This window comes from Danio rerio, chromosome 9 (assembly GCF_049306965.1).
Source record: "Danio rerio strain Tuebingen ecotype United States chromosome 9, GRCz12tu, whole genome shotgun sequence".
In the NCBI taxonomy this organism is placed as follows: Eukaryota; Metazoa; Chordata; class Actinopteri; order Cypriniformes; family Danionidae; genus Danio; species Danio rerio.
In genome coordinates, this window is record NC_133184.1 from 18757085 (window position 1) to 18771542 (window position 14458).

Genomic DNA, 14458 nt, shown 5'->3' on the forward strand with positions numbered 1-14458 from the left:
AAAGAAATGCTGAAAAATGTTTGAGACAGACCTGGCGAGTCTCCCGCCACTGGAGTTCTGCACGCAGGTGATGAAGTCCTCTAGGAAGGAGTGTTCGTTGGTCTGCAGGTGCAATGGCAAGTTCCCTTCCAGTGCTTCTAGGATGGTGGGAGAATGAGACAGAGCCAGTCCCTTCCCCAGGAGCCCGGAGTGGGATTTACAAACCTGCTCAACACAAAGACACTATTAAAGACGTCATTGAAGATAGTAAGAAAAACCGAAACTATTTTTAAGACAGTACCTGGAGTGAGGCCTCCTCTAAAATCTCCAAATCCTCCTCCAGTTCATTTCCTGTAGGATAAAAAATATATATATATAATAAGACAAAAACAAGCAGTTACTTAATTCATTCATTCATTTCCTTTTTGGCTTAGTCCCTTTATTAATCTATACTTATCCAGCTTATGTTTTAGGCAGCGGATGCCCTTCCAATCACTCGCAAAACATCCATACACACTCTTTCACACAACATACACTACGGGCAATTTAGCTTAACCAATTCACCAATAGAGCATGTTTTTGGACTGTGGGGGAAACCAGAGCATCCGGAGGAAACCCACACAAACACAGGGAGAACATGCAAACTCCATTTAGAAATGCCAACTGACCCAGGCGAGGCTCAAACCAGCGACCTTCTTGTTGTGAAGCGAACGTTCTACCCACTGTGCCACAGTGCAGTCCTATTACTTAATAAAAAAATATTTTTATATAAACTATATACAGTACTGTGCAACTCTTTGGCCACCGTTTGATTTGTCCCTTTAGTATAAAGTTTTCTATTAACTTATGATATAGTATACTAATCTCTCACTCATCACCTGAACAGAAATTATATTTAGAGCGAGGGAAAAAAGTATTAAACACATGTTTTTTTCCTGGACGTAATATTTCTAAAGTAGCTGTTGACATGGAATTGAGCCAGATTTTGGTAAAAACCCAAACAATAAAACATAAAAATAAAGCAAAAAATCTAAAAAATTTGTTGTGTAATAACAATGAAATGACACAAGGAAAAAGTGCTGATCTACTGAAATGTAATTAATACCTTAAATAAAAGGCTTTTTTGATGATGGCAGCTTAAAGATGCCTCTCATATAAAGAATGAAGTAAAATGCATTGCTCAGGTGTGAGTTTTTTCACAGACTTCAACAGACTGTAGAAACCTTAAAGGTTCTGTGGGTCTCGTCTATCAAATCTGATCTATAATTTTTACTTCATATTGGGTTCAAGTCAGGTGATTGGCTGGGCCATTCTACAGCTTGTTTTTCTTTCTCTGAAAGCATTCGAGAGTTTCATTGGCTGTGTTTTGGATCATTGTCTTGCTGAAATGTCCACCCTGGTTTCATTTTCATCCTCCTGCTAATGTAGATGTTGGACTGAAGCAGCTAATATTAATTTACAATGAAAGGGCAGAGAGTTGCTGAATAACTACTAAGAGATTTTAGCTGCTGTCTGGGCTTTTAGTGCCTTTCTACACCTCCCTTTCTTCATGTGTTCAATACTTTTTCCCTGTGTCATTTCATTTTATTATGCAAAACTTAATTTGTAAACTAATTAATATTGTTTTCTTTGCATATATAGATTTCTTTCAAGTCAATGACACGATTAGAAATATATTTTCTGAGAAAAATGGTGACACTGTACATATAATTATATTGATTATGAAATGATATATTTATATAGATATTCATGATATTTATAGACAAAAACAGCTGAGACAGCCATGAAAAACTTTTGCACAGTATTGTATATATTAACTGCTTTAATGTCTTTAAAGTCTGTGTGAACTGAAAGCTGTTGAAACTTATTTCAGTATGTTGAAACTGAATACTGAGTAGGGGGCAGGGCTTTTTTTGCGCATTATTCCCTCGTAGCAAACTAAGAACAAGGGGGGTGTGGTTCTGAATATTGTGGGTAAAGACATCAAACTGATGTCAACAGAGAAGGACTTTAAACGTGGCCATTTGGACTCTGATCTATTAAAATAGACATCACACGTCAGCCCATGTTTTTCATCTAATGTAAAGCCTACAGTCCATGGGAGTGGACGATCATCATCCAGTCAAATGGCAGTAAGGCTTGGCATGTTGTAATTTGAAAAAAATCCACTACACTGAAAAGCAGCATGGCATCACTTCACTCCTGACTCAGAGTTAGCCACATTTACTATGTTTTTATACAGCTTTATTGATATGTTTGCCAATATTTCATAGATTGCATGCAAAAAAAACTAACACATTTTTTACTAACTTACTAATTAAAGTTACATTGCAAGCTTTAGATCAGGATTTTTTCATATATGTGTGTCCAGTAGGATATACAATGGGTTATGCAACTGAAATTAAATCTCCAGTAACGCTGATTGCTCTTTTATATAAAAAAATTATATCTATGTACAAATTCATAGCTGAAAAAATTGCAAAATGTAATTATTTAATTTACAGATCTTGAAGTTCTTGAACACATAGCAGATGGAAATATCTCAGATGTGGACATTATGTGGAGTGATAAGGAAGATGAAGACAAAGTTTGTTAAAAACAAGGTGCAATTTATACAACAAAAACCTTAAAAATTAAAGTAAAAATGTTACAATGTTAATGTTTGTGATTTTGAAAATAAATTTCAAGATTATGCCAGCAATCGTGTGTGTTTTTTTATATTTTATGTTGGTATGTTAGAATGCAGCTGGAATGGCATTCGCTACGTAAAAAATTTGCTGGCTAGTTGGCAGTTCATTCCACTGTGGCGACCCCTGATTAATAAAGGCACATTACGGTTTCTATCCATCTTCTCCAATGCTGCAAAGAAGCAGTCACTCTTACCTATGGGTAGGGCAAGATCCTTTTTCATGAGAGCAGCCGCGCACACGCTTCCTAAATAGGCCAATTCCTTCTCCAACTGAATAATTCCCTGAAACCACAGCAGCATGACAGATGTCTCAAATACATATGCAGTATGGCTCACTAATCTTTTCTCTGATCTAAAGCAGACCACGTGGATGCTAATGGTAAACAAAACACAACTTAGAGTCTACAGAGGCTTAAAATGAACCGTTTAATACAGATGCTTATATTAAAATCAGAGCTACTTTTGTTTCTGTTTAAGATGCTGGAATGCAAATAAATAACAATGATGGATGAGGCCTTTTAAAAGTGATGGTAATATAGGTTTCTGAAAAAAATACTACATTCATTTCATGCACATCTTAAGAAGAGATTTTGTACCTCATCAAGTCCAGGGTTAAACTCGTAACCGACAGCTACACATTTGAATCCATAGAAAGAGGCTTTCTCATCCTTCACATAATCCGATGCAGTTTCCAAGGAGAAAAGGGCTTCGTTACCTTGCATAAGAGAAAGTAAACAGGTAATGAGTGAAAAAACAAGGTAATGAACCGGTGGAAAATAACAAATTTTAATAATAATGATGGTGGATGACAAAAAAATTACATGCTGCTTCCCAATTTGCATACTCTCAGTCCTTAATAGTATTAGAAAATAGAATTAATGAGAATAGTAGTAAATTAGATATGAAAGAAATGTGGATGATGTGTGGAGATGGTTGACAGGGCAAGTAACTAAGCAATGTAACAGTACATTAAAGGGGAAACAGTATGTCCCAAAACTTGCATACCCTTCTTTTTATTCTTAACAAAAAGTACACACTTTTAGGACATAGTACAAGTAGGCAAACTGGGACGCAATACAGTCCCCATACAGGTAACATTCTAGAAACAACTCCACTATGTTGCTGTTGGAATCTAGTGTATATCAAACCGTTAGTGAGATATCGTTTTACTCTCGCACAAGTGCCTGGAAGTGGCATATCTCACTAAATCTCGTGTTTTTAATTGCTGATCATCATAAAAACTGACTGCGACTCACATCAACAGCATACGAATGAGCATGAGAGCAAAAAGTAAACATTTATTAAGTTGGTAGACTGGGACATAACTATTACCTGGCAGCACTAAGACAGCCGTGGGCCAGCCACTTGAGCCAGAGAACTTCTTGAGCTCAGTCCAGCTGTTGATGGTCTCGTGAGCCAGAGCTTTGGAGCTGAGCCCGGAGAAGTGCAGCGATCGGCTGGGGATCAGGAGACGGAGGACATCTTCTGGCTGAGCTGTACCACACTGAGGATCAAACTCAACTGTCATCCAGCGAACACAGTCTGGGAATGAAACCTGAAATCCAGAGCAGTGGGAATGTGATTAAACTGCTCTGATGAAGGAAGACAGGTCATAGTGCATTTTAATTTGTGACAAGAGAATCAATAAAATTAAATGGCTTTTATCAAGAGAAGCTCAGAATATGTTGCCCTGACTAAGATATGTGTAAAAAAAAAACTCAAGCGTCAAAGTTATTATTTGATTACCTGGCCAGCAGAAGTGGAAAGAGGAATAAAACATGTACTTAAAAGTAAAATGATTCTCAATTACCGGATAAAGTACTGTGTCAAAAAACACTTCTGTTATGCTGCGTTCCCACCACATGCGGAAGAAGCATCAAGCGCGAGTGATTTACATGTTGTCAATGCAAAGGCGCGAATAGACATCCTGCAGCGCGATATGCGCAAATGGTGCGGCGCGAATTGAGTGTTTTGTGCGTTTGACGCACTTAACGCCGAATCATGCGAACTGCTTAAGTTGGAAAATCTGAACTTCAACGGACATTCGCGCCACATTAACCAATCAGGAGCTTGCTCTTGTGGGGGCGTGATTATGACGTAGCTCCTGTTGTTGGTGTCTCGGTGCAAAGTCCTCCTGCACACACCAACAGCAGTAAATCAAACTAAACTCAGCTCAGTCAGAAACACCACTGAATGCTTCCATCATCCAGGTTAAGTTTCTGGAGGAGTTTAAGAACTCACAGAGATGGGTGCACCTCTGAAAGGATCTAGTAAACTCAGACACTGCTTCAAAACTAAACTACACTGTTTTCCAGCCTCCATAAAGCACATAAACACAGTTATTTTCTCAATAAAATCCATGTTATCCATTTAACAACGAAGCTAGGGTCACTGAGTAGACAGAAGCCCTGCCCATCACACGAATCCACATTTGTTGTGAAGTGAATTTGACACTCGAATGAAGCGAATAACTTAAATGTTTAAGCGGCTATTTACTCGCAATTTATCCACGCATTTCGCGTCTGTTGTGAACACAGCATTGAACAAAAAGAAGATATTTAAAAAAATTCTGGTTGATGGAACCCACTGACCTCAATACAGGAAAACAATGGATCACAGCAACCAGCATTTTTCAAAACATCTTCTTTTGTGTCCAATAGAAGAAAGAAACTTGAACAAGTGAAGTGTGAGTAAATGGCAATTAGATTTTTGAGTGAACTATCAAAGGTATATGAACTTTACCTTAAAAAGCACAATGTGCTCTTAACACACAAACACACACACACACACACACACACACACACACACACACACACACACACACACACACACACACACACACACACACACACACACACACACACACACACACACACACACACACACACACACACACACACACACACACACACACACACAGTACTAGTTGCTAGATACTTGAGAACACTGTTAGGTAGCTGATGGGCATACTGGGTGGTTGTTTAGTTTATATAGTGTTCTGGAATAAGCTTAAAGTGCTACTGGGGAGCTGATTGTGTGTTTTCGGTAATTGTTTTTAGGCATGGGATGATAACGAGCTTCAAAGTTTATCGTGGTTTGGAAAAGTCAAGGTATTAAAACTGTTTAGGTATACCAGTCCTATGGTACATTTTTACGTGTTTTTTAAATGACTATTTAAATGTTTTATTTTTCGTTCGACAGTATCTCTGGCAGAAAAAGACCCTTTACATCAAAGCTCAGCCCACAATTCAGCAAACATTTCAGAAATTCTAAATCTCTTTATACACCAACATTCAAACATGCTATAGACCTGAACAGTGCAGTGACTTTACTTTACATCCTCAGAAAAGAAAGATATCCAAAGCTGCCTTTTCAAGTTGTGAAGAATTCTGTGTTTTTGAAGACAGCAGAAGGTAAAGATTTATTTGAATTATTCAGCCTGACATGATAACTTTCCAAAATTATTTTCAACATTCCTTAGAAGAAAAAAAATACTGTGTTCAATGAAGAAAAAGTTGTTAGAACATAACATAAAACATAAAAGTAATCACAATACCGTGATACCGTGACATTATTATGCAAGGTTTTCAAACACTTATCACGAATCTTATACCAGCCTGTGCCTATTTGTTTGTGATCTTCTCATGGTTATGGAAGATGTTGCTTAAGAACATATTAGAAAAATGTGCTAAGAGCAAGAAAATGTTAACACAATGTTAAAGGGGTGGTCCAGAGTGTATTTTTAGGCTTGGTTGTGGTTATAAGATGCAAAGTAATGTGTGCTCATGCTTCATTTGTAAATAATAACGTTATATGTATACACAGCAAATTCATCAGAGTTAAATTCTCGGTGTTGAAGCATTTCAGAGTGAAGTGTTGACGTTAAAGAGTTAGATTTTGATAAATGAATATAATAAGAGTTAAAATTGATTTTATTCAGTGCGAAATCAAGGAGTTAACTTTTCAACACTTGGTGGTGTTATTTCCAACATCCGGGAATTCATGCAGCCCCAGTCACTGAAGAATTTTCCAGACGCCATTTTCCATCTGAGGTTTAGAACAGCAACTGGTGAGTCAAACTACCTAAATGTTGGTATTTTACTGACTTTCTTTAAGGAAATACAGTTGTAAACATATTGTTAAGTTAATAACTTTAGAATGGAGTGACAATTTTAAACTTCTGCGGTTCATTCATTTGTGTATCTAGCTTAACTGCATTACTATTGACTTCTTTTCAAGAATGTTTTTATATATGCTCACGCATACATAGTGCATAAAAACATCAAATGTACATGTTCAACACATTTCTGTCACGCTTAATGCCATTTTGTGCGTTGTTACCCATCTGTAAAATAAAATCGACACTTCTCCTTTAATTCGAAGCAAACTAGCGAGGGAATCCCCGGAGCGCCTAGCCTAACTTACTCTGCCCGGATGCTAACGGCAACACAGGACGGTTTCCATGAGCTCTGGAGAGTTTCTAAAACATATCTGGTGAGTAAATGAACATATGCTTACTTGTAAAAGGCTTCCTGACTGAAACATATGATTGTTTGTTATTCGTGTACGTTAATTTGGTTATTTTAAACACCGCGGCCCTATTAAACTGGTTCATTAGTGGCCGTCCATATACCGTTAACTTAGTCCATAGACTCGTGTGATAACGTAACAGTTACGCTTGAATTATATTAAGTGTTGACAACCATTAAAGTCGGAATGTTAACATTAATGTCTTTAAATGACCGCGTTTGCACTTTATCAGACATTTGACGTTACAGAAGTCTCCCGGAAGTTGCGGGACTACCGTTAACGTTATCCCGCAAATGCACAGAGACTCCCAGATGCCCAAGTAGATGCCCGCAAATGAATGATAATCTCCTGGAAATCGCGCGTCTCCCGCCCGGTCATTAAACACTTTGCACACCCCTCTCCACCGCATCCCTCCCAGCTCTTCAGGTACGTCGCGCGCAAGTCACCCCCACCGCTCTTTAGATACGTCGCGCGCAACTCATCTCATTGCTCTTCAGGTACTCATCTCTCCCACTACCTCCCGCAAATCAACTCTGTATCCCCCGAAAATTACTTTTCCCAACTCGGGATATCTGACGTTAGTAAGTTAGGCTATTTCTGTAGTCAGGAACATCTTAGTCAAGCTTTTTCTCCCACATGATATTGTGCTTAAAACTATAGGTTAAACTTAGCATGTACTGTACACAACATTTCCGTTTTATTAAAGACCACCTGTCTGTAAAATTAATCAACTGATTCATATTTGAGCAGCCTAATGATGATACAGGTTTGATTTGTAGATTTATTATCAATAATCAACATTTGAATCAAAAGATATCTGAAAAAGTGTGAGGCATACTTTGTGATGTTCATCTCTCTTTTTTTATCTGAAGGTTATGCATATGTGTTAGATACTAATTTTTTGTTGTTTTTTAACAGCCACAGTTCTCTATACAATAACACAAGACCCTGTGACGGTGGCTGATTAGAGACGGATGATGTATTTCCAGAGTTGGTGAAATGACCAAGCACACCTTCTTGGTCATATGTGGTGATAATAATGAAGGTATGTTTGATAAAGTTCTGTATTTGCTTCACAATAAGCTAAGAGGGTATTAGAGCATTAGAGAATAACAAAGGACATGAAGGTGATAAGTTTTGTATTGTGGGTGAACTGTTACTTAAATAATGTTTTGCTCTGCTTTGCACTTTTCCTCTTCTGCTTATCCTAATATTTTAGATTCTATTTGGACCTGAAACATCTGCTAGACTCCAGGAAAGGTGGCGTCAATACTGGACCTGAAAGGGCCTAACAAGTTGAATCTGGTAAAGAAACACGCACACACACGCACACACACACACACGCACACGCTTACAGAAAACTGTAAGTTTATGAATATTTTTTTACACTGTGGCCAATATTTTGGGGAAGTCAGCATCACTAAATGATATAAAAGATTTTAAGCTCCTCTAAATTTTGCTCCAAGTGTTGTGTTAAATTCAGGATTCTGGACAGACAGCTGCCTGTTTTTCCAGTTCTAGTCATAGTGGTTAACCTAATTGTTTTTGGAGATCCAACAGTGATATATGTGTTTTTTCTACTTTTCCATATCCTGTCACCTCAACCAGCTGGGAGAGTCAAGTTGTGGATCATGATGAAGATTTTCAAAAGGTGAGTTTAGATTTCTTGAATGTTTTATTTACTTTAAATGTTCTTTTAAATATATCATAGAATTTGATTGCAATTTGTTTTCAAACATTTATCTTAGTCATGCTGGAGTCTTGAAGAGTTCTTAGATGAGCATCACCCTACAGTATATCCGTGCATCAGGAACCACCAGACGAGCGATCAGCAGCTACTACTGTACATCGTCATGGATAAAAAGGTCATCCTGTGGCTGGGAAGCACTTCATTCACAGGACATGCTTGATGAGATTTCCTAGCTCCAGTTTGTTTTCACACAAGTTTACGGCATTTATACCTTCATTTAAACTGCTGTGTTTGATATGGAGGACCAATGAAACACCAGAAGTGAAAGATTTGCACGCCAAGTTGTTTAAAATGTAATTTCAGAAGAAAACTATGCGTTCAGAAGAAAACTATGAGTGACGCTATATTGAACTTTCAAATTGCTCTGATGAAACATCAAGTTTGGACTAAAGGACTGAAACAGCCTTTTTGAGCACTGGTCATACATATTTTGTTGATACTGTCTGTACTAATAAAACATTTAAAGCATATTTGACATTGTTGCATTTTAAAAACTGAATGAATTGTTGAAGTGGTGAATGTTTTCAAATAAAATGTTTTTTATTTTGTAATTTACAGTCTATTTGACCTTTTTACCATATTTACACTCAAGAGAGTTGAATAAAATAACAATATATTACACCAGGCGGTGTTAAATATAGTTACATATTTTAACTCTGCCGAGAGTTAAAATTAACCCTTACTTCGATGTCAATGTGCCAACCCTTTTGAAAGTGTTGATTTAACTCTGTTTTGAGTGGACCCCATGAGACACTTTCAAAGGGTTGAAATTAACACCCATAGAGTTGTTTTGGGTCCCCATATTTTGCTGTGTAGCCGTTTCAGTTTGAGCCTGAATTAGACAGAAAATGAAGAGAAAATAGATGAACCTCAAACCTGTTTTCTTAAAAAAAATCCTGAAAAGTGTTTTTCATATATATTCGGATTACAAGCATGTTTAAGTAATATGAAACATTTACATATCTTTTGCGAGTTCATTATTTGAGATGTAGAATGCAGGGAAAGCAGCCGCATGGAGAGACACTGTAGTGCTGCTAAAGATTGTGAGTGTTTTCAGCAGTTTGATGGATAAATATGAATTTGTAGCTAAGTTGTTAAAGTTTCCAAAAAGCATTTCCTTTTGTTTATATCCTTGTTTACGTCCTTGCTACAACATACCTTTAACGCTAGAAACTTTGCATGTAATGAATCAATTTTAACAATTTACAGGTTGTGGTTCCCAATCCACACCTTTGTCAAATGCTAGAGCTATATATTTCTTTCTATGTTAATTCTCTGGAACATAATTAAAATTAAAGTGTAAGCTCTTTGTGTTGTGTCCTTTAAAAGCCCAAATACAGAAACAGAAGAAGCTCTGTGGAATAGCAGCGGTTGAACGGCATTTTAGCATTTTAACATAACAAGCGCCTCTGGCCACACCCATTTGCTGCGCGGGTTGCCTGCGAGTGGTGTATGCGCGTGACCTTATGATCTCATTAACCTGGATGTATTACTTTGTAGTCCCCAAACTTTGTTTGCTGTAGGCTTTGCTAAGCTAACTCTGTAAAAGCCAGTGTCTCCCTTTGCATTGAACTTTGAGTGTCTTACATTCAGAGATGCTGTTTAGGTTCAAACACAAAGTTGTTGCAAGCATGTAAGGTGGTTGCTAGAAAATAAACTGCTAGATTTGTTGAATATCAGGAAAAGAGAACTCCAGTTGTACCTTGTATTGAGTGACACCAGCCTGCTTGTAGGGGTGATCGCTCTCTAGAACAGCATAATGATTGGATGTGGTACAAGCTGACAGGCCCTGCTCTGGCTGGTTCCCAGTAGTGCTGTCAGTGGATTGGTTAGGGTTGAAGGTGGGCGGGGCATATTTCTGGTTCAGGGCAGAAACAGCTGGAAGAAGTTCCTGAACCAAACCAAACACCTCCACCGCAGCCTAACAAAAGATGGCATTTAGACAATTCAAAGAGTTTGGCATCAACAAGTATACTGTGAAAAAAGAAAACTAACATTAATTGACTTGGCAGGGGACACTGTTCATTATCACATAAAGATGCAGGACTGCCAATTACATAAAGAAAATCTTACCTTAGGAACAGAGGCAGCCACAGGACCAATATATGCCAAAATAAGTGGAAGCAGCATTGAAAAAAGACTGGAGGAACTCAACAGCTCTGGAATATCTTCAACTGTAGAAACATGAGAAGCATCAGACAATGTGCATTCATGGTAAAGCAAATATTACTGTTTTAGGCTAAAACATTTTTTTATTTCTATCCTTTTAACAAACGGCATTGCATAAAACCAACAGTGGACATGTAATTAGTAAAGAAAATAAAGGAAACGATCCTCACCATCCACAGCAAAGGCCCTATGAAGGAGGTCTTTGGCTGCCCGTACAACTACGCTGACTACAGAGAGGGCTCGACTGCAATTCTTGTCCTCTTCATTGGCTTTGCTTAGCAGCTGTGACTGAAGATCACCATCATATTCACTCCTGCAATACACAGGCATAGTCATTTAGTTTCCATCCAAAGTCGCTAATTAAACTTATGGGTAAAACTGTAAATATTAACGATTAAAGGACTATTTTCATTAGGGGTGTAATGGATCACGGTTGATCCCTGATTAGTACAGATTACTACCCATGGCTCAGAACACACGTGGCCTGTGGATTAATTCAACATTTGTTTTACTGGTAGATTAATCCTAAATTTGTAACGATCACAGAGAGATCGCCTCTTGTATCAGTCAAATAACATATATAAAAGCATTTAGGCTTTCCTGTCAAATATAAAGATGACGAAAAAAGTTGTAAAGGGTTATTCGGGATGTGGCGGTGTTTATTAAAGGTGTTTTCTGTCACTACTTGTTTAGCCTGCATCAATGCATTCAGTGTAGGCTGCATGATTAATAAGTAAAAGATCGGGATCTTAACACCCAAGCAACATTTATAATTAATGACGGTGATTTGCATATGTTTATTAATCATTCAAACAGCTGCCTTCAAATCTGTGTTTTAAAAACACAAAACTCAAGAAAGTGAATCAGTCTTTAGTCTTTTAGAGTTAATTATGCATTACAAAAATGGCATATAACAGAAGTACTTAACAGTTTATAGTTTAGATATAACCACTGATGTCTATAGTAGTCTATAGTCTATAGCAGTGGTCACCAAACTTGTTCCTGGAGGGCCAGTGTCCTGGAGATTTTAGCTCCAACCCTAATCAAACACACCTGAACAAGCTAAGCAAGGCCTTACTTGGTATACTTGAAACATCCAAGCAGGTGCGATGAGGCAAGTTGGAGCTAAATCCTGCAGGGACACCGGCCCTCCAGGACCGAGATTGGTGACCCCTGGTCTATAGAATAAAATCAACGTTTTAACGACGCTCAAAAATGAAAGTTGTAGGCTGCAATCATATTACGTAACCAAGAGGTGGCGACAACCAGCCATCAAAAGTATGCCACTGAATAATTCTTAAAAAAATGACACGTCTAGCAATTAAATATGAAGTTTTATGAGTGAATAACTGAATCATTTATTGAAAATGAGATTAAAATTAATATGGGTTGCACAAAGTATGTTAGATTTATACACGTAGTGTTATCAGCAACAGTAGTAGTAACAGTAAATTTTTCACAGTACTGAATATTTTACAATTTATTTTGATTCAGCTGATTATTTCTTCATTTAATTTTTAATAAAAGTACAGTTTCCAAGTTCTGTTTGTTAAAACCAAAAAGTTCTTGCAGTGCTGTTTTTGTAATAAATTGAAAGAAAATTACATTTGTCTCTTCCCCTTCTTGGCTGATTCAAAAAAATGATCCGATCCATGACTAAAAAACCCATTATGTGATCCGAACCATAAGATTTGTAATCTGTTACACCCCTATTCATTAATGCGTTCCAAACACGCTTATTTTATCTCTTACAACAAAATCATTGTTCAATGTCTGCTCCTGAATACTATTAGACTCTCAAGAAAACTATAAAGCACTGTTTATTTAACTTTCATCTCTGTATGTGAGAGATGAAAGAGTAAGTAGTAAGTTTAACAAATAGATTTGCTTCAAATCATCCTAATCACAGTGTCCGCATATTCAGAAATATCAGTTTGTTGGCAAAAGCCTCTAAACGCTACTTGCCTTTGACAGCAAAACCCACTATATCCAGAGAACCAATCAGAAGGCGCATTTCGAATCCTATGTTTTAAATGTAGCAGCACTCTTTAGTGATTTTTCTATGTAATTTCAATGTCTTGTCCCAATAGATGGATTTAGAGGTTTTTGCAAAAAAAAAAGCACAAGTGGAATTAGCTGGTTGATGCAAAAGAAAGTTATTTACTAGCTAATAACCTTATTACCTATAAAATAAAACATCTGAACCTAATCAGAGAAGCAGAGAAGCCTGATAAAAAATGCTCATTTACAAGAAAAGAGGTCTGATGGGTTTTGCATCTAAATATGTGTGTGTGTGTGTGTGTGTGTGTGTGTGTGTGTGTGTGTATGTATGTATGTATGTATGTATGTATGTATGTATGTATGTATATATATATAAATATATATATATATATATATATATATATATATATATATATATATATATATATATATATATATATATGCTAGTAATTAAGTATAATTTATGCAAACGCATATTAATCTAAATCAATCTAAATGAATGAAATCATTTCAAATAAAGCTATTCAATCCATCTGGTGGAATTATATTCATATCGCACTATATATTTCAGGAAAACAAAATATCACAATGTGAGATTTGTCCAATATTGTGCATACTTGAATGTGCGAATGTGTTTTCACTGTATTTATGAACATTCTTTCTTATCAAAAAAACATTTTTTATCCTTCTCATTTATGCACAAGCTGTTTATGAGCATTTTCAAAATTTATGCATCTTGGCAATAATATCAAACATCTTTGTATACAACATTTCGAAAAGCGCATTAAAATAAGTGCATGAAAAGTAGGGGTGGGGCGGTTGACAAAAATGCTGGATTTGATTGGGTTTACATTGCAAAAAATAAGTCATATTGTAACATGAATAGCATTTATAAATGACACAAATCAGCATAAAATATATAGTCATAATCTATCATTTACAGTATTTAAAAAAAAAACGTTATCCTCAAAGCAATGTATTATGATTTTTCTCAGTCAGTTTTTATTTAGTCTATTGTTATTGATTAATGGTAATGATGGCAGCGTGCTAGTTTTGGCTGCTGTCTTTTAAAAAATTCTTTCATAAAAGTATACTTTCACTGCTTTCACACCTGTATATCGATTGTTTTGTTCCAAAATGGATTAAAATTGTTACAATGTTGCTCTTTGTTCTTGGTGCGGTTCGCTTTCACACGGCAAACTTTTCAAACAAACCAAAATACTTCACGTGAGAGTAAACTCTCCTTACATTTTCAGTTTCACGTTTAATTTCCAGTGTCTCACAGACTCCGCTCAGCTGTCATACGTCACTATTTTAATTTATGATTATGAGCAATAAGA

At 36.7% G+C, this 14458-nt stretch overlaps 1 protein-coding gene and 1 long non-coding RNA gene across 51 annotated transcripts in view; one reads left to right on the forward strand and one right to left on the reverse strand.

Annotated features, from left to right (window-relative positions):
- mycbp2 (MYC binding protein 2) overlaps positions 1–14458 on the reverse strand; it is a 243579-nt gene that overhangs the window by 83512 nt on the left and 145609 nt on the right. For all 50 annotated transcript variants that reach the window (NM_001012247.2, XM_073911709.1, XM_073911708.1 and 47 more), the window contains 8 exon segments: positions 32–204; positions 281–330; positions 2863–2950; positions 3265–3383; positions 4001–4223; positions 10651–10869; positions 11022–11122; positions 11288–11430. In NM_001012247.2, coding sequence (NP_001012247.2) covers positions 32–204; positions 281–330; positions 2863–2950; positions 3265–3383; positions 4001–4223; positions 10651–10869; positions 11022–11122; positions 11288–11430 — 1116 coding nt within the window.
- On the forward strand, positions 6691–9499 carry LOC141376099 (uncharacterized). The gene is made up of 6 exons (XR_012385258.1): positions 6691–6737; positions 7052–7162; positions 8117–8243; positions 8418–8503; positions 8807–8849; positions 8947–9499. It is a non-coding gene; the product is annotated as an uncharacterized lncRNA (long non-coding RNA).